Source organism: Crotalus tigris, unplaced genomic scaffold (assembly GCF_016545835.1).
Source record: "Crotalus tigris isolate CLP2741 ecotype Arizona unplaced genomic scaffold, ASM1654583v1 scf7180000024427.8105951120:4207309, whole genome shotgun sequence".
Lineage (NCBI taxonomy): Eukaryota > Metazoa > Chordata > Lepidosauria > Squamata > Viperidae > Crotalus > Crotalus tigris.
In genome coordinates, this window is record NW_024100595.1 from 2,226,949 (window position 1) to 2,246,846 (window position 19,898).

At 41.5% G+C, this 19,898-nt stretch overlaps 1 protein-coding gene across 1 annotated transcript; it reads right to left on the reverse strand.

Annotated features, from left to right (window-relative positions):
- Positions 1-748: 748 nt before the first annotated feature.
- Positions 749-19,888, reverse strand: SEPTIN1 (septin 1). Its single transcript, XM_039330468.1, has 11 exons — positions 19,762-19,888; positions 19,569-19,659; positions 16,026-16,112; positions 15,799-15,922; positions 13,095-13,229; positions 12,466-12,583; positions 11,365-11,466; positions 11,044-11,143; positions 10,760-10,925; positions 2,892-2,976; positions 749-1,121 (listed from the first exon to the last, which is right to left on the reverse strand). The coding sequence occupies exons 1-11, from the start codon at positions 19,762-19,764 to the stop codon at positions 1,041-1,043; spliced, it is 1,092 nt and encodes a 363-aa protein (XP_039186402.1). The 5' UTR covers positions 19,765-19,888; the 3' UTR covers positions 749-1,040.
- Between the last annotated feature and the right edge of the window lie 10 nt (positions 19,889-19,898).

Here is a 19,898-nt window from a genome sequence, read left to right on the forward strand (position 1 = left end):
TTCTTACCTTATGACTTTTTAACATCTCGGCATTCTTGTAGAAGATCAGTAGATATTGTTGAAAATCATTTGGTTTTCCTGTTAAACTACTAAGCCATGGTGGTTTAATCCCAGCTGGTGGGTTTGCCTGCCATTGCACAAAACAGCCCTCCATAACAAGTTGAGAGAGTTGTGTAAATTCAGCCAATCAAAATCCTGACCTAATCAGATCTGGATTAATGACTGGGTCCTATTGAAAAGCCGCTACAGGTTATCCTCGACTTGCAACCGTTTGGTGTCCGTTCAAAGTTACAGTGGCACTAAAAAAAAGTGACTTATGACTGAATTTCACACTTATGACCATTGCACCATCCCCAGGGTCACATGGTCAAAATTAAGATGCTTGTCAACTGATTCATATTGATGAGGGTCGCAGTGTGTCCCCAGGATCACATGATCCGCTTTTGTGACTTCTGACAAGCAAAGTCAATGGGGAGGCCAGATTCACTTAACAACCGTGTTAACTAAACAACTGCAGTGATTCACTTAACTGTGGCAAGGAAGGTCATAAATTGGGGCAAACTTCGCTTAATAAATGTCTCTCTTAGCAACCAATATCTTGGGTTCAATTATGGTTGTGGGTCAAGGACTACCTGTATTTGATGCTGGACAAGATTCGATCCCGAATCATTAACAGATCATACTTCAGATACAAATACCTTGTAAGTAAGAAATTGGGAGAGAATAACTACTAAACATTCCAGGCCTGGCATGGATCCAAACATTGTGTTTTATTGGAGCATCTTGAGTTATTATTAAAGCACTATTGTGCTGGCAGGTGAGAAATGCTCAGGGTCTTAGTGAATGGGCAAAGAGGTGAGTATGAAAGAGGGAGAGGGAAACGAAGGGAAGAATTCCCTTTTCAAACTTCTCCAAATGCACAGTTCATCAGCCAGAGCTAACCTGGCCATTTTCCAAAGCTGGTGGGCTCCTCTGACCCAAAGATCACCCAGGGGTTTTCTTCCTTCGGGAATTCCTCTGACTTGGAAAAAGAGGCTCCTTCACAAGCTGTCACACTGTTCTCCCTTGCTGTGTAGCATCTGCTCCTGCATTTGCCGTAACATTTCCTGCATCCGACGGAGCTGGGGAAAACGAGGGAGAAATGGAAGTTTGCGCTCACCGTTCCGCCCGAGATTATTAGGCAAGAGGGGCTGAGATTGGGGCTGTCAGACTAGGATGGGAAGTTGATGGGCAAATTGAATAATTCAACCTGTACCTAGCCTTACTGAGAGGGTAGGAATCTGCATTTCCCTCTCTGTAGTTGGCAATTATGAAATCTGTTTGTCTTTTGTGAGGTCTTGGCTGCTCTCTTGAGCTCGGTTGTTTCCTCGCAGACGTTTCATTACCAAACTAGGTAACATCATCAGTGCTAAATGTCTGTGGAGATTCTCAGTCATCCACCTCATGGTTGTCCCAAAGGTGCAACACAGTCCTTTCAGCAGTTCCGAAAAGGTTCCACACCCATTTGCACTATTCAGTTGACCCCAAGGGCACAGATAAACCTCCAAGTAGCCCTAGTGACTCCCAGAAAGAGTGCTAACGAGCAGATGACTGCAAAGTATATAATATCCTTCCATTCTCCACCATTCAGTCAGAACTGAAGAAGCACCTTGGATAAGAAGCGAAACGTCTTCATGGAAAAGCAAACTCCAGTGGCCTCTTGAAAAAGCACCTTTGGGATCATCAGTGCTAGTGAGCGTATAAGCGAGTGAGACCCTCTGAAGGAGATGGGTGGTTTAGAAATATGAAATATATAAAAATAAACAGGAAGCAACGTCTACACTGACTAGCGCTGATGATGTTATGTAGTTTGGGTAATGAAATGTCTGCCAAGAAAACAACCAAGCTCAGAGAGCATCAAGGACAGTGCAGACAGTTCAAATCTGAGCTACAAATATTCTCTTTTATTGGTATATTTTTCTTCTTTGAGGAAAATGGGAGAAAGCGCTTTATCTTTTCTCTGAGAGATCTCTTTTGCATCTGATTGCATAATGGCATGTGGGAATACCATGGTTTACCAAGGCCATGGTTTCCCCAGTTGCAATATATGGCTGTGAAAGTTGGACCATAAGAAAGGCTGAGCGCCAAAGGATTGAGGCCTTTGAACTATGGTGCTGGAGAAGTCTCCTGCTAGTGTCCTGGACTGCAAGGCGTTCAAACTGGTCAGTCCTAGAAGAGATCAACCCTGACTGCTCTTTAGAAGGCCAGATCCTGAAGTTGAAACTCAAATACTTTGGCCACCTAATGAGAAGGAAGGACTCACTGGAGAAGGGCCTAATGCTGGGAAAGATTGAGGGCAATAGAAGAAGGGGACGACAGAGAATGAGGTGGCTGGATGGAGTCACTGAAGCAGTAGGCGTGAGCTTAAATGGACTCCAGAAGATGGTAGAGGACAGGAAGGCCTGGAGGAACGTTGTCCATGGGGTCGTGATGGGTTGGACACAACTTCGCAACTAACAACAACAATGTGGGAATGACCTTGGGACATGGGTCAGAGCCATGCTCAGAATGACGGCATGGCAAACATCTCAGAAAAGACTCTCTCTAGTTTCTTAAGCTGTAAAGGCGAGGGGGAAGAGATGTTCTTTCAGATTTTTGAAATTCTGTCAACGTGACCTTAGAATAAAGTAGAGCTAGTACTTCTGGGTGTGTTTCTTGTCTGGACTACCTCGCAAGGCTGACAGATTGCCAAGGTATTCCCCACCCCTTGCAGCTAAGAGGGAAACCAAGCAGAAAATATGAGATGGGAAGTTGCAGAAGTCCATCATTCTCCTTTGCCATCAACCCCATCACTTGCATGAAAATGATAGCAGGACGGTTGCATAACGGTCCTGCTTCTCTTTATGACTCACCTCCTCGTCCTTCTCACGAATTAACTTCTCTGTCTCGGACATCGGCAGGACAGGCAGGTCGGTGGCACTCTGGCGGGACAGTTTCCTAGCGAGACAAGAGTTTTAAATTTCACCAGGTCACATTCTTGATATGTATGTATCTGATGATTTGCTTATTTATGCTTTATTTAAATGGGTGTTTTCCAAACATGGCAACTTTTAAGAAGCATGGGCTTCAACTCTCAGAATTTTCTACCCAGCGTTGGCTGTGAGTTAAAGTCCACAAGTCTTAAAAGTTGCCAAATTTGAAAAAAACATTGATTTAAATAAGCTCAACTGAAAAAGAAAGATTAGAAAAAGGGGGGAAAGAAGAAAAGCAAAACCACAGCAAATTATATATCTTTGGGCCTCTTACACATATTATACATGTATATAAAGTTTTATACAATGGTTCAGTTAAGAATAATTGTACTTCATTTTAATAATCCAAGCAGTCTTTTATATGGATCTATGTACAGTTCATCTACAATCCTGAGGGTTAACAAGCTTTATTTTTTAAAAAATACACCGGATTGGTAATAAAGCTAGTCTGTGTTACCTCTGTTATATATTTTTTTCTGCCAGTGTCTTCATTAATAAAATTTCAAATGATTTTTTTTTAGAAAAATCTTGTTTCAACTGATTCTGAATACTCCATTAAGTCAGGTGAAAGGCATATCCTGGCCTAGTTCAGATAAATTGCTACGCCATCATGCATGTTTGGTTTGGGCGTAACAAATTGTGTAAACCTAGCCTGTGGTTTAGAAACCATGATTTATGAGCTTATTTATAGGTAGTCCTTGACTTACAACCATTCCTTTAATAGCCGTTCAAAGTTAACAGTAGCTTTGGAAAAAAGTGACTTACAACTAGTCCTCATGCTTACAACCATTGCAGCATGGGCTTACGTGATCAAAATTCGGCCACTTGGCAACCAGGATGTATTTACGACCGTTGCAGTGTCTTGGGGTCATGTGATCACCATTTGTGACCTTCCCAATTGGCTTGAGACAAGCAAAATCAGTGGGGGAAGCCGGATCTGCTCGCAGGTGCATGTTTGACTTAACAACTGCAGTGTTTCGCCCTAACAAGTGTGGCAAAAAAGGTCCTAAAATTTTGCATGACTTACTTAACAACTGCCTTGCATAGCAACAGAAATTCTGGTCCCTATTTTCGTCGTACTCAAAGAAGTAGTAGAAGATCAGAAGTTGTGGAGAGACCTGCCCCATAGCATTATCAAGAGTCGGACTTGACTGAATGGATAATCAAAGTCACGTGAAGTGTTAATACCACTTTACAATGCTTTGGTAAGGCCACACTTGGAATACTGCATCCAATTTTGGTCACCACAATGTAAAAAAGATGTTGAGACTCTAGAAAGAGTACAGAGAAGAGCAACAAAGATGATTAGGGGATTGGAGGCTAAAACATACAAGGAACGGTTGCTGGAATTGGGTATGTCTAGTTTAATGAAGAGAAGGATGAGGGGGGACATGATAGCAGTGTTCCAATATCTTAGGGGCTGCCACAAAGAAGAGGGAGTCAAACTATTCTCCAAAGCACCTGAAGGCAGGACAAGAAGCAACAGATGGAAACTAATCAAGGAGAGAAGCAACCTAGAACTAAGGAGAAACTTCCTGACAGTGAGAACAATTAACCAGTGGAACAACCTGCCTCCAGAAGCGGTGAATGCTCCAACACTGGAAGTTTTTAAGAAGAGACTGGACAGCCATTTGTCTGAAATGGTATAGGCTTTCTTGCCTGAGCAGGGGCTTAGACTAGATGATCTCTAAGGTCCTTTCCGACTTTTATTATTATTATTATTATTATTATTATTATTATTATTATTATTATTATTACTACTACTACTACTGCTGCTACTACTACTATTAGTATTAATATTATTGATCATCGCACAGTCAGCCAGATGTTCAGACTGGATTTGATATTTCTGTCTACCTATCGAGTCCTTACCAAGGACCTGGGATAGGCAGATGTGGATGTTTGATGATATTACAGATATCGTCTCAGGATGGAAGCAGTTCCTAGTAAGGCTGCCTTTTGCAATTGACAAATAGCGAATTTGTCAATGCCAGTGATGTTCAAGTAGTGCTCCAATTATTTTGGGATTGCACCCAAGGGAATTATTATTATTATTGTTTATTATTATTATTATTATTATTATTATTATTATTATTATTATTATTATTATGGATCATCGCACAGTCAGCCAGATATTCAGACTGGATTTGGCATTTTGTCTACCTATCGAGTCCTTACCCAGGATCTGGGATAGGCAGATGTGGATGTTTGATGGTATTACAGGTATCGTCGCAGGATGGAAGCAGTTCCTAATAAGGCCGCCTTTGGCAATTGACTAATAGCAAATTTGTCAATGCCAATGGTGTTCAAGTGGTGCTCCAGTTGTTTTGGGATTGCGCCCAAGGAGCCTATGACTATTGGTACTACCCTTGCTTGCTTTTGCCACAGTCTTTCTATTTCTATTTGTAGTCTTTGTATTTTGTTATCTTCTCCAGTTCTTTCTCGTCTATTCTGCTGTCTCCAGGCACTGCCACATCCACTATCCAGACTTTTTTGTCTTTCTTATCGACAATTGTTAAGTCTGGGGTGTTATGTTGCAGGTGTTTGTCTGTTTGAATTCTGAAGTCCCAGAGCAGTTTAATTTTATCATTTTCTATGACTTTCTCTATTTTATGATCCCACCAGTTTTTGCTTACAGGCAAATTATATTTTTTGCAGATCTTCCAATGCACCATTGTTGCTGCTTTGTCATGCCGCTGCTTGTAGTCAGTCTGTGCAATCTTCTTGCAGCAGCTTACCAGGTGGTCCACTGTTTCTTCAGCTTCTTTGCATAGGCGGCACTTACTGTCTGTTGCTGTCTTCTCAATTTTGACTTTATATGCATTTGTCCTTAAGGCTTGGTCTTGTGCAGCCAGAATTAGTCCCTCGGTCTCTTTCTTCAATTTTCCTGCTCTTAGCCATTGCCAAGTCTTGTTATTATCTGCTTTCCCAGCTATTTTTATAATGTATTGGCCATGTAGTGCTTTGTCTTCCCATGCCTCTATTCTGTTCTTCATTTGGTCTTTCTTGTAGGCCAGTTTGTCTCTCCTATAGTCAATAAGCCTTCCTGATATACTAATTTCAGTGCATCTTCATCATTGTTCTTCAGATATTCTTCCAAAGCCATTTTTTCTTCTTCAACCATCTGATGTACTTGTAGCATTCCACGCCCACCTATTTGCTTTGGTAGATAAAGTCTATCAATGTCACTGCGTGGATGAAGGGCATGATTCATTGTCATTATTTTTCTGGTCTGCCTATCCATTGCTTTTAGTTCTGCTTGAGTCCAGTCCACTATTCCAGCTGTGTACCTAATGACTGGAATTGCCCAGGTGTTGATTGCCTTTATGGTATTTCCTCCATTGAGTTTGGACTTTAAGATCTTCTTCCCTCTCTTGATGTATTCACCTCTAATCTTTTTCTTGACTTCAGTGTGCTTGATGTTGTCAGCTTGAAGGATACCCAAGTATTTGTAGTAATCTTCCTCATCCAGACTCTTAATGTTATTTTCATGGGGCATCTTGAGTCCTTCAGTTTTCACTACTTTTCCTTCTTTGATGGTAAGTGTGGCACATTTGTCCAAGCCAAACTCCATAACAATATCTTGTCTATATATACAGACAGTGTTGAGCAGTGATTCTATTTCAAATGATGTTTTTCCATACAGCTTCAGATCATCCATGTAAAGGAGATGGGATAGTCTGGTAGATGTTTTTGATGTTTGATAGCCATGTCCTGAGTTATTCAGTATTGTTGACAGAGGAAACAGTATTATTATTATTATTATTATTATTATTATTATTATTATTATTATTATTATTATTATTATTATTATTATTATTATTACAGATCATCGCACAGTCAGCCAGATGTTCAGACTGGATTTGGCATTTTGTCTACCTATCGAGTCCTTACCCAGGACCTGGGATAGGCAGATGTGGATGTTTGATGGTATTACAGATATCGTCGCAGGATGGAAGCAGTTCCTAGTAAGGCCGCCTTTTGCAATTGACTAATAGCGAATTTGTCAATGCCAATGGTGTTCAAGTGGTGCTCCAGTTGTTTTGGGATTGCACCCAAGGAGCCTATGACTATTGGTACTACCCTTGCTTGCTTTTGCCACAGTCTTTCTATTTCTATTTGTAGGTCTTTGTATTTTGTTATCTTCTCCAGTTCTTTCTCTTCTATTCTGCTATCTCCAGGCACTGCCACGTCCACTATCCAGACTTTTTTGTCTTTCTTATCGACAATTGTTAAGTCTGGGGTGTTATGTTGCAGGTGCTTGTCTGTTTGAATTCTGAAGTCCCAGAGCAGTTTAATTTTATCATTTTCTATGACTTTCTCTATTTTATGATCCCACCAGTTTTTGCTTACAGGCAAATGATATTTTTTGCAGATCTTCCAATGCACCATTGTTGCTACTTTGTCATGCCGCTGCTTGTAATCAGTCTGTGCAATCTTCTTGCAACAGCTTACCAAGTGGTCCACTGTTTCTTCAGCTTCTTTGCATAGGCGGCACTTACTGTCTGTTGCTGTCTTCTCAATTTTGACTTTGTATGCATTTGTCCTTAAGGCTTGGTCTTGTGCAGCCAGAATTAGTCCCTCGGTCTCTTTCTTCAATTTTCCTGCTCTTAGCCATTGCCAGGTTTTATTATTATCTGCTTTCCCAGCTATTTTTTTCATGTATTGGCCATGTAGTGCTTTGTCTTCCCATGCCTCTATTCTGTTCTTCATTTGGTCTTTCTTGTAGGCCAGTTTGGTCTCTCCAGTAGTTAGTAAGCCTTCCTGATATACTAATTTCAGTGCATCTTCATCATTGTTCTTCAGATATTCTTCCAAAGCATTTTTTCTTCTTCAACCATCTGATGTACTTGTAGCATTCCACGCCCACCTATTTGCCTTGGTAGATAAAGTCTATCAATGTCACTGCGTGGATGAAGGGCATGATTCATTGTCATTATTTTTCTGGTCTGCCTATCCATTGCTTTTAGTTCTGCTTGAGTCCAGTCCACTATTCCAGCTGTGTACCTAATGACTGGGATTGCCCAGGTGTTGATTGCCTTTATGGTATTTCCTCCATTGAGTTTGGATTTTAAGATCTTCTTCACTCTCTTGATGTATTCACCTCTAATCTTTTTCTTGACTTCAGTGTGCTTGATGTTGTCAGCTTGAAGGATACCCAAGTATTTGTAGTACTCTTCCTCATCCAGACTCTTAATGTTATTTTCGTGGGGCATCTTGATTCCTTCAGTTTTCACTATTTTTCCTTGTTTGATAGTAAGTGTGGCACATTTGTCCAAGCCAAACTCCATTACAATATCTTGGCTATATATACGGACAGTGTTGAGCAGCGATTCTATTTCAGATGATGTTTTTCCATACAGCTTCAGATCATCCATGTAAAGGAGGTGGGATAGTCTAGCAGATGTTTTTGATGTTTGATAGCCATGTCCTGAGTTATTCAGTATTGTTGACAGAGGAAACAGTGCAATAACAAATAGTAATGGTGATAATGAATCTCCTTGAAATATTCCTCTCTTGATATTAACCTCTCCCAGCTTTCACCATTGATCTGCAACTGTGTCTTCCATTGTGCCATCGATCTTTGCACAAATTTTCTGATGTTTCTACTGACTCCTGTTATTTCTAGGCACTTGATTATCCAATCATGTGGCAGAGAGTCAAATGCCTTTTTGTAGTCAATCCATGCCACATTCAGGTTGGTCTTCCTTCTCTTGCAGTTTTCCAAGATCATTTTGTCTATTAGGAGTTGATCTTTTGTTCCTCTGCTATTGGGGCGGTTTCCTTTCTGCTCAGGTGGAAAGAGATTGTTTTCAACTAGATGCTGTTGTACTGCATCAGCTACCACACCAGTTAGTAATTTGAATGTTGTTGGTAAGCAGGTAATTGGCCTGTAGTTACCTGGTGTTGCCCCTTTTGCTGGATTTTTCATTATTAGGTAGGTTTTCCCAGTTGTTAGCCACTTTTCAATTTCTCCTCCTTGTAGTATATTGTTGAACTGCTTGGCAATGAGTGGGTGTATAACAGTTAGATGTTTCAACCAAAACCCATGCAGTTCATCTTCACCTGGTGCTGACCAATTTTTGATTTTCTTTGCTCTTTTTTCTACCATTTTTGTTGTTATTACTAGTTCTTTCATTTCAACTTCTGTTTTATTTGCATCCACCTCTTTTAACCAAGCCGCATCCTTGTTGTATTTCTTTGGGTTATCCCATATCTGCTTCCAGAATTGCACTGTTTCTTCCTTGTCAGGTACTGACTGATTCCTTGCAGTTTCTCCATTGATGGATTGGTAGAAACGTTTCTGATTGGATTGAAATTGGAGGTTCTGCCTATAGTTTGCAATTCGAGCTTCATATCTACTGATTTTCCTGGCTATAGCTGTTATTTGTTGCTTTATTATTTCCAGTGCTTCCTTGATCTTCCTTGTTTCTAAGTGGTATTTCTTGATTAGGTATTCTTTGGTCTTCTTGTTCTTCAGCTTCTTTTCTTTCATCTGTTCTAGCTTGCTTGCATGTGATCTTAACTTGCTGATCTTATTTTCTAGTCTAACCTTCCATTTTTGTGGTGCACTGTTTGTTTGTTTTTCTTCTTTGTTGATTTTGCATCCCAGGTATTCTGTTATAACTGCAGCTGTGCTGTACATTAGTTGGTTTGTTTCTTGCAGTGAATTGGTGCTTATACTTGCTATTGCAGTATTTGCATCTTTTAATGCTTGTGCTAGCTGTTTCTTTGGAACAAGCTTCAATGCAGGCAGCCTTATTCTGTTGTTTTTGTGCTGTTCTAGATGCTCAATTATTCTTTGTTTCAATTCTTTTATTTCTTTAGTTAGAGGGTTTTGTTCTTCCTGAGGAAGAGGTGCCTGGTTTCCAAATGAGAACAGTTGTATATCTCTACTGGATTCTTCACTGCCAACTCCCCCTGGTTTGCCTCTACATTCTGAATTACTTCTGGTAAGGCTTTGATTTCTTTGCCCTGGGTAAACCTTTGCAGTTCGTCCAATTCTGTTTCTGTAAATACTTTATTTCGTGTTATAAATCGGCGTTGATCTGCTAGTCTCTGTTCTGTTATTTCTGATTCTGGATGTTGTTCTTTCCAGAATTCGTGCATTCGTTTTAGATATCCTCGTCTTGTTGGACTTGATCTGTAGTAACAGATCATTATTTCTTTGTTTTCCATCACTGTGTATCTGCGACGAGTAAACACCTTTTCTTCCAGTAGTTCTGCAGCTGCTGGCCCTGGTTGCTCAGCCAACAGTCCTGAGTCCTGTAACCCATTTTTCACCAGATATCCAGGAACTCCAATATCTAGCGCGGACCTTGTTAACCCGGGCGACGTCCGAGCCGGTATGGCATTCTGAAATTTACGTCTCACCATATTTTTTATGGGAGAGACACTCTTTGTCTGACTCCTCTGATGAGACCTGTCCAGTATGGTTGAACCTCTGGCATAGCTCTCATCTTCCTCAGAGTACACAAGCCCCACAACCACGTCAAGGTAGTGCCTCACTGGGGGTTATTATTATTATTATTATTATTATTATTATTATTATTATTATTATTATTATTATTATTATTATTATTATTATACCATCATCATCATTCTGGACGTAAGTCAAGGATTACCTACAAACCAATTGCTGGTGGTTTTTTGTTTCTGTTATGCCATACAAACACAGCCAGTCACTTGATTCATCGGAGTTCTCTTAGCTAACTTCCCGTTTTTCCAAAGTCCCAAACTGGGCTTACGCGCGACTACTGCGATCCCGAGCCCCGGGTCTGGTGAGACTCTGAATATACTGTGCGCGGTAATTTTCATAATGAACCTCCTGGGTCACATCCTTCAAGTCTTGCATGTGAGTTTGAATCAGCATGTTCCTAAGTTTAAGGAAGTCGCAGTGAGCGGTGTTCTCCACTAGGGGAAGAGAAAACAAACAAACAAAGGGATTAGTACATGTACCACTTCTGACTTCCCATGGCACAGCGCCCTCTGCTGCCCATGTTGCTCTTTAAGAAATCTTAAAAAGATTTACCTTCCACGGTTCCCCACGCATACTGCCTCCCCCGAAATACTTTGCCCTTTAGCTCTCTGACCACGTGGCTAGATCCAACGACAGCAAAAGGGATGCTTCTCTGCGGGGAGAACGCTAATTAGATCCTTGGCTGCTTTAACTAGACTTTGGCAACTTGAAGATGCATGGACCTCAACTCCCAGAATTCCCCAGCCAGCATGGCTGGCTGGGGAATTCTGGGAGTTGAGGTCCATGCATCTTCAAGTTGCCAAGCTTGAGAAATAGTAATCTAATCCCAGAGAGCATCCCGTGAAACCTACAGGTAGGTTACGATTCTCCCACCTTCATCTCAGCATCCTGAGCTTTGAACACTTCGTCTTCATCGGAGTCACAGTCAGGAAATTCGTAAATGCAGATGCTGTTGGCTTCTAACTCCTGCCGAATCTGTAATTTTAAAACAGCCTTGAAATATAACTACAAAAGGGATGGTGGGAGTTTAATGCAGGTGCTTTCAGGTAGAATCAGGCGTGGCTGGGAAGTGGATGGGAGGTCACAAGGAAATCTTGATGAGGACATTTTTAAAAAATCATCCTGGAGGAAGCCAAAATTATGACTTATGATGGTCCTGATGCTTAGCATCTCCACTAAGTCCCAGCATCCCCAAGGTCACATGATCAAAATTCAGGTGCTTGGCAACCAGTACGCATTTATGACAGTTGCAGCCTCCCGGGGTCATATGATTGGCATTTGCAACCTTCTCAGCTGGTGGCCAGCAAGCAAAGTCAATGGGGGAAACTGGATTTGCTTAATGACCGCATGATTCACTTAACAACTGCAGTGATTTGCTTAACATCCATGGCAAAAAAAGATCATAAAATAGGACACAACTCTCTTATCAACTGCCTTGCTTAGCAATGGAGATTCTGGTCCCAGCTGTAGTCGTAAGTCAAGGACTACCCGTGTTTCCCTGAAAATAAGACGGGGTATTATTATTTTTTTGCCTCCAAAAAAGGCACCAGGTCTTATTTTCAGGGGGTGTCTTTTATACTCAACTTTGGCACCGACAGCCCCCCCAGCCGGCCTGCATTTTGCGGTCAGGCCTTTCTGGAAGGCCTGTGCAGCCGAGTACTGAGCTATGGATTCAATCCATAGCTCTGTTCTCAGCTGCAGTGGCCTTCCGGAAAGGCCTGTGACTGAGAAATGCAGACCTGGCTGCAGAAGACGCCTAGCTTGATTTTTAGATTTGTGCCTCACCCCAAAACTAGGGCTTACTTTTGAGGTAGAGCTTATATTAGGCCTACCCCCAAAAATCAAGCTAAGGCTTATTTTTGGAGTAGGCCTTGCTTTCGGGGAAAACAGGGTACCTGTAATACAGGCGAAAGGGGTCTGTATTTGCTCGTAATCTACAAGATTTATTTACATGGTGTTTTTCCTTGTGGATACCTTCTCTTTTTTGTGCTGCACCTCTGACGGCGTCAAGCAGTCCGCTTTTCCAATCACAGGCAGAATGTTGACTTTGTCATGGATGGCTCGGAGGAATTCTATATCCAGGGGGCGGAGCCTGTAGCAAAAGAGGAGGAGCCAAAGGTTTGCCCGTCCTTGGAAAATGTTACCGATAACAGCCAAGCTGTTAGGTTCTGCCTTGCTAATTATTATTTATTTCAAATAAAATAAGAATCTCATCCTGAGGTCAGGATGGACAGTTGGTATGCAAGGCCTTTTGAACGTGTTTGGTAAAATTTTTATTATCTTTTTGCCAGGACAAACATTGTACTGGATGGTGGGTTCAAATCCTGGGTTAAGTTCTATCTGAAGTTAAGCTGTGGAGTGCTTGGTGCTCTCTGAGCTTTGTTGTTTCCTTTCAGATGTTTCATTATCTTACTAAGTAACATCATCAGTGCTAGTGAGTGTGGAGTTCGCTCCCTGTTTATATACAGTACCTTGCCTTGCCGGTGTTGAACTAAGTTAATACTTGCTGTTCCTTTGCAGATACCTGGTCCTCCCAGGAGACAGGGGCAAGGCTCTCACCTACTTTTCACTCTGCTTCACTCCTAAACTTGTGTGCATCGTACCCGTGTCCAAAAGGTGAGAGGACGTAGAGGCAGCAATGAACACGGCCATCCTGAATATTCTTGCGGTCGAGGCCGCTCTCATCCCGAAAATACTGTTCAAACTGACCATCGATATAATTGGCAATTGGTTTCCAGCTGTAAGATAAAAGGGAAAGAAAGAAAGCCAGTTTGGTCTAGTCTAGTGCAGAGGTCTGCAACTTTGACAACTTAAAGACTTATGGACTTCAGCTTCCAGAATTCCTCAGCCAGCTATGCTGGCTGAGGAATTCTGGGAATTGAAGTCCACAAATCTTAAAGTTCTTATGGCTGCAGACCCCTGGTCTAGTGGTTAAGCACCAGTCTAGAAAGCAGGAGATTGTGAGTTCTAATCCTGTCTTAGGCAGGAAATCCAGCTGGGTGACTTTGGGGCAGTCAGTCTTTCTCTTAACCCACCTCATTCGGTTGCTGTTACAGGGAAAATAGGAAGAGGAAGAATGTGTGTTGGTTATATCAGCCGCATTGAGTTATTTGTAAAAATAATAAAGGCAGGATACAAATAAATTAAATAAATTTGTGGTAAGCTAGGTTTAAAAAAAAAAAAAGATTTGTGGAATGTGACCTTATCACTGGAGGTGATAAAGGAATAGAACCTGAAATGTTTCTATCCAGATTTTTCCTCACGTTTTCCACGAAACGAAATCAACTTGGAGTTATTTTAATTTTCTTTCTCATACTTGCTTCAGTCTCTGAACTGTGTACAGCAGTGGTTCTCAACCTGTGGGCTGGGACCCCATTTGGGGTCGAACAACCATTTCACGGGGGTTGCCAAACAATGCAATCTGCCATTTTTTTCTCCCTTTTCCTTAGCTGTGCTACTCCCTTTTATTCTATTGGCTTTTGAAAGCCAATAGAATTAGACTCTCTTGAATAGAGTCTAATTCTATTGGCTTTCAAAAGCCAATAGGAATTGTCCAAGCTGTCTCTGCCCTGCTGAGCCATTCTGCAAACGGTGCTGCACCACTTGAGTAGTCCTTGACTTACGACCGGTTGAGTAGTCCTTGACTTACGATCGGTTGGGGGGTCGCAGCATTAAAAAGGTTGAGAACCACTGGTGTACAGGGACCCATTGACTTCCAACGATTGATTTAGTGATTGTTCAAGGTTACAACAACACTGAAAAAAGTGACTTGCAACCTGTCCCCACACTTATGTCCATTTCACCATCCCCATGGTTATGTGATAAACATTTGGCCTCTTGGCCATCAGCCTGTATTTACCACAGTTCAGCATCCCAGAGTCATGTGATCACCATTTGCAACCTTCCCAATCAGCAAGTAGAGTTAATGGAGGAAGCTGGATTCGCTTAATGACCGCATGATTGTGCTGTGTTTTACTTAACAACCATGGCAAAACAAAATGGAAACTTGCCTCGCTTAAACTTGCCTCTTAAAGTTGAACTTTCCTTGCTTAACAACCCTCTTCCTTAGCAATGGAAATTCTGGTAATTCTGGCAATACTCTGGTTGTAAGTTAAGGACTAGCTATAATCTTGTTTCCCAGTCTCTCCTTAATGTTTTTTTTTTTAATTGAAAAATTTTTTAAAAACTTTTACAAAGACAGAAAAAAAACAATAACAACAACAACACAAAAAAACCCAAAACAATACAACCCTCCCCCAACCCCTTCCAAACCACCCCCTCCCTCCCCCCCCCGGAGCTTCCCAGAGCAGGATATAGGCTTAATTAAAAAAAATTAACAAAATTATAAGATAATTAAAAATAAAATATATATGAAAAAAGAATTATAATCCTTAAAAAGAGAAAGTATTTAAAAAAGAAAAACAAAGAAAAGAAAAAGAAAAAGTAGAGTTTTTATACAAATTATAAAAAAGCTAAATGATATTTTTTCAAATCCAATTTAAATTGTATGAAATTTATCCATTTTTCCCATACAGCAAAAAATTTCTCTTGCGTTTGCTCTTTTAAGAAAGCTGAAATCTTAATGTTTTTTTTTTCATACCTCTCCCAAAGTCATCTCTAAATCTGTTTACTGCAAACTCATGCCAAAAGGCTCTTTCCAATCAGGATTCTGTGCGCATTTTTTTGTGTGAAGAGATGTAATAGGGTTTTCAATCACAGAATTAACACATAAGTGTGCCCAGAGGTTTATAAAGATTTATACCACTTTATACAAACCCTAATGAGAGCACACCTGGAATACTGCATCCAGTTTTGGTCACCACATTATAAAAAAGATGTTGAGACTTTGGAAAGTGTGCAGAGAAGAGCAACAAAGATGATTAAAGGCCTAGAGATTAAAACATACGAAGAACGGTTGCAGAATTTGGGTATGGCTAGTTTAGAGAAAAGAAGGACTAGGAGTGTCACAATAGCAGTGTTCCAGTAATTGAGGGGCTGCCACAAAGAAAAGGGGGTCAGCTTATTTTCCAAAACACCAGAGGGGAGGACAAGAAACAATGGATGGAATTAATCAAGGAGAGAAGCAACCTGGAATTAAGGAGAAACCTCCTAACAGTGAGGACAATTAACCAGTGGAACAGCTTGCCTCCAGAAGTTGTGGGTGCTTCATCACTAGAGTTTTTTTTTTAAAGAAGAAACTGGACAGCCACTTGTTTGAAATGGTATAGGTCTCCTGCTTGAGCCGGGGGTGGACTAGAAGATCTCCAAAGTCCTTTCCAACTCTCTTATTCTGTAGGTGCCTCTTACCACTCTGTGTTGTCTATTGCATCACCAAGTCCTGGAGTATCAATCACTGTCAGCTTGACTTTCACTCCTTGTTCCTCAATATCTACGGCATGCTTGACAATTTCCAGAGTTTGGGAGATCCTGGCTATGAAGAGGAAGAAGAGGAAAGCAGGACCAACCCGAGGTCTCCTAATCAAGTTACCCCCCCCCCCGGCCCATCTTCCCAAAATCATCAGCTGTACTCTCACCTTGTGCATCTGGAAGTACTCGGTCCTTATACAGATCAGTCAAGAAAAGGCTGTTGATGAGAGTGGATTTCCCCAGGCCAGATTCTCCTATAGAACAAATGCAGAAAGTTTGACTACAAGCAGTCCTCAACTTAACGACTGTGGTAGGAACCAGAATTTATGTTACTAGGCAAAACAGTTAAATGAGCTGGGCCCGATTTTACGTCCTTTTTTTGCCACACTAGTTTAGTGAATCAGTTTAGATCAGTGGTTCTCAACCTTTTTAATGCCGCGACCCCCAACCTGTCGTAAGTCGAGGACTACTCAATTGGTCGTAAGTCAAGGACTACTCAACTGGTGCAGCACTGTTTGCAGAATGGGACTTTTGGCGGGCTCAGCAGGGCAGAGACAGCCTGGGCAATTCCTATTGGCTTTTGAAAGCCAATAGAATTAGACTCTATTCAAGAGAGTCTATTCTATTGGCTTTCAAAAGCCAATAGAATAAAAGGGAGTAGCACAGCTAAGGAAAAGGGGGGGGAAAAATGGTGGACTGTGTTGTTTGGCGACCCCGTGAAAATGGTCATTCGACCCCAAATGGGGTCCCGACCCACAGGTTGAGAACCACTGGTTTAGATGTTAAGTGGATCACATCGTTGTTAAGCGAATCTGCCTTCTCCCTTTGACTTTGCTTTTGGAAGCCAATTGGAAAGGTCAGAAATGGCAATCACATTTTCAGCCATAGTAAATGCTGGTTGCCAAGTGCCCACGTTTCGATCACCCGACTACAAGAATGCAAGAATTGGTCCTAAGTCATTTTTTTCAGTGCCACTGTAAATTGGAACAGTTACTCAATGAATGGTTGTAAGTTGAGGACTATCTTTATAGAACTTTCAGAAGTACAAGTTGGGAATCTACAATGTCACTGCTTCATGATGATGTATTGGGTAAGTTGTCATTGGCTGCGGTCTCTGACATGCTAAGCCAGGGGTCTTCAAACTTGGCCCTTTTATGACTTGTGGACTTCAACTCCCAGAATTCCTCAGCCAGGCACGCTGACTGAGGAATTCTGGGAGTTGAAGTCCACAAGTCATAAAAGGGCCAAGTTTGAAGACTCCTGTGCTAAGGCCAAGCAAATGGTCTTATGCAGGGGTCCTCAAACTTGGGCACTTTAAGACTTATGGATTTCATCTCCCAGAATTCCCCAGCCAGCCATATTTGCTGGGGAATTCTGGGAGTTGAAGTCCACAAGTCATAAAAGGGCCAAGTTTGAAGACTCCTATGCTAAGCCAAGGCCAAGCAAATATTCTTATGCAGGGGCCCTCAAACCTGGCCACTTTAAGACTTGTGGATTTCAACTCCCAGAATTTCCCAGCCAGCCATACTGGCTGGAGAATTCTGGGAGTTGAAGTCCACAAGTCTTAAAGTGGCCAAGTTTGAGAACCCCTGTTCCTATGGTTCAGCATAACATACAATATATGTGAACTCAGCCACTGACATGATCTAACATCTAAACATTTAACATGCTAAACATCTAGGTATCCTTCAAAACTGAATCAAGGTCCAGGGTATAATTTGTGGCAGAAATATAACAATAACCTAAAATGCAATAAGAGAAAGCCTCAATTTTACCTTATTTTGGCCAGGATGTTCAGACTTCCATTGGGTTAGTGAAGGAAGCAATACAGGTAATCCTTGACTTATAACCATTCATTTAGTGACCATTCAAAGTTGCAAAGGCATTTAAAAAATGACTTATAACCAATTCTTGCCTTCTTGTAGTCGGGTGATTGAAATTTGGGCACTTATGACTTATGATTATTTTTCCCACAGCCATTGAGGCATCACCTGGTCATGTGATCACAATTAAGACGCTTGGCAACTGACTCATATTTATGATAATTGCAGCATCCTGGGGTTATGTAATCCCTTTTTGCAATTTTCAGACAAACAAAGTCAATGGGGAAGCCAGATTCTTGTAACAACCTTGTTATTAACTTAACAACCACAGCGATTCAGTTAATAACCGTGGCAAGAACGGTTGTAAAATGGGGCAAAACTCTCTTAACAAGTGTTTCACTTAGCAACAGAAATTTGGGGCTCAATTGTGGTTATAGGTCAAGGACTACACACACACACACACACATACATATACACACACACACACATACATATACATATACATATACATATGCATATACATATATATATATGAAAGAAATAAAACACGATCACCGGGAGTGTGCGATCGCCCATAACAATGAGGAGGAGCGTCCCACATGGAGAGGGGAGAGAAAACATAGAATGACAACTCGCTCGATCAGTAAAAGGGAAAGTAATGGGAGTGGAGACCATGCCCAAATACTAACGAACCCTTATTGGCATGAATGGGAAGGATCCGGCTCAAATGCCAAACAACGAAAGGGAACGGATACAAGGAAGACTGGGGTGGAGGATAAAGACAGGATCATTGAAGTATATCATACTCAGATAGGAGCTGTTGACATGGTAGAGGAGGAGAGAAGTATACAATTGAAAAGGGGCATTAACTCACATTATATCCCCATTATAAGACACAATAAAACACCAGACCGAATCCTCCCCCCAACAGGATAGGTATCAGCACTATCGAAAGAGGAAGAGATGGAGGGTTGCTAACTCCTCCAAAGACCAACAACGGAGAGATAGGGAGGGGTATTCGAAGAAAAGAGTATAACGTTACAGACACATCTCGGTTATCAGCTGGCCAACCAGGGCCAGTGACGCGGTCTAAGAGCCGTGCGCAGACGTTACTTGAACCTACTTAAACCACCTTTGTTGAAGTGGCCTTTTTAGCCCTGACGATGTTGGGGAGTTTCCCCCAGCGAAAGCTTGGCAACTTTTTAGCATAAGTATAGTATATTTTTAGTAAAGTATTCTTACTTTAAACCCTCCCGGTGATCGTGTTTTATTTCTTTCATCTATAATTATGCCCGGGAGTCGCATTTTTACCAATATTCTTGAACATATATACATATATATATATATATTTCAAAATTTGTGGCTGACGAAGAGTTAGTAGGAGACTGGTATAGCTATTTCAGGCTCATTAGCCCTCATATTTTTATATATATAAACATTTAAGAATTAGGAATACTGTATATTAACTATATTCTCCTAGCCCAGATTTCAAAAGTGAAAACTGCCTGTTCTTAACCAAACAAGATACAAACAAAATAAGACACCATCCATTCTCAACATCTTACATAACAATACAATGAGCAATTCTGGAGGAAGAGGAGGAGGAGGAGAAAGAGGAAGAAGAAGAAGGAGGAGGAGGAGAAGAAGAAGATTGCTTCAATTTCAGAGGAGAGGTCTGCTCACACTGGGTACCAAGTGCTTGTTCTGAGTCTAGCTCTTACGTTTGAATGCTGCACCACAGAATATAGCATGCCTAAATCAATTCAGGAGGAGAAAACAGCCACAAGAATATCTCCTGGGAAGAAGCAGGCAAGCTTGGTGGGTTAAGGTGGGAAGCAGGGGACCTTGTTTCCTACAATGGAGAAAGCTAGTGGTGTAACTGCTTACCTGCTACCATCAGCGTGAAGTCAAAGCCCTTCTTCACGGTCTTCCTGTGGACCTGGGTAGGCAATGTAGCGAAGCCAACGTAATCTTTATCCTGAAGGCCACACAAAGAAAGGTCATCTCAAGACTTCCTCCTCTAAGGGTTCCAAAGGAAAGACGATGAAGGTTTGGGGGGATATTTTCAAGATTCTCTTACCATAATGGCTCTCTTGCTGAAGCGGTGAGGCACGGCAGAAATGTCTGCTGCTTGTGTACCTTGGTGCCTCTACCCGCCACTTCCTGTGGTGGTGAAACAGGAAGCCCATTTTGCATCTACCTTCAAGGCCTCCACAT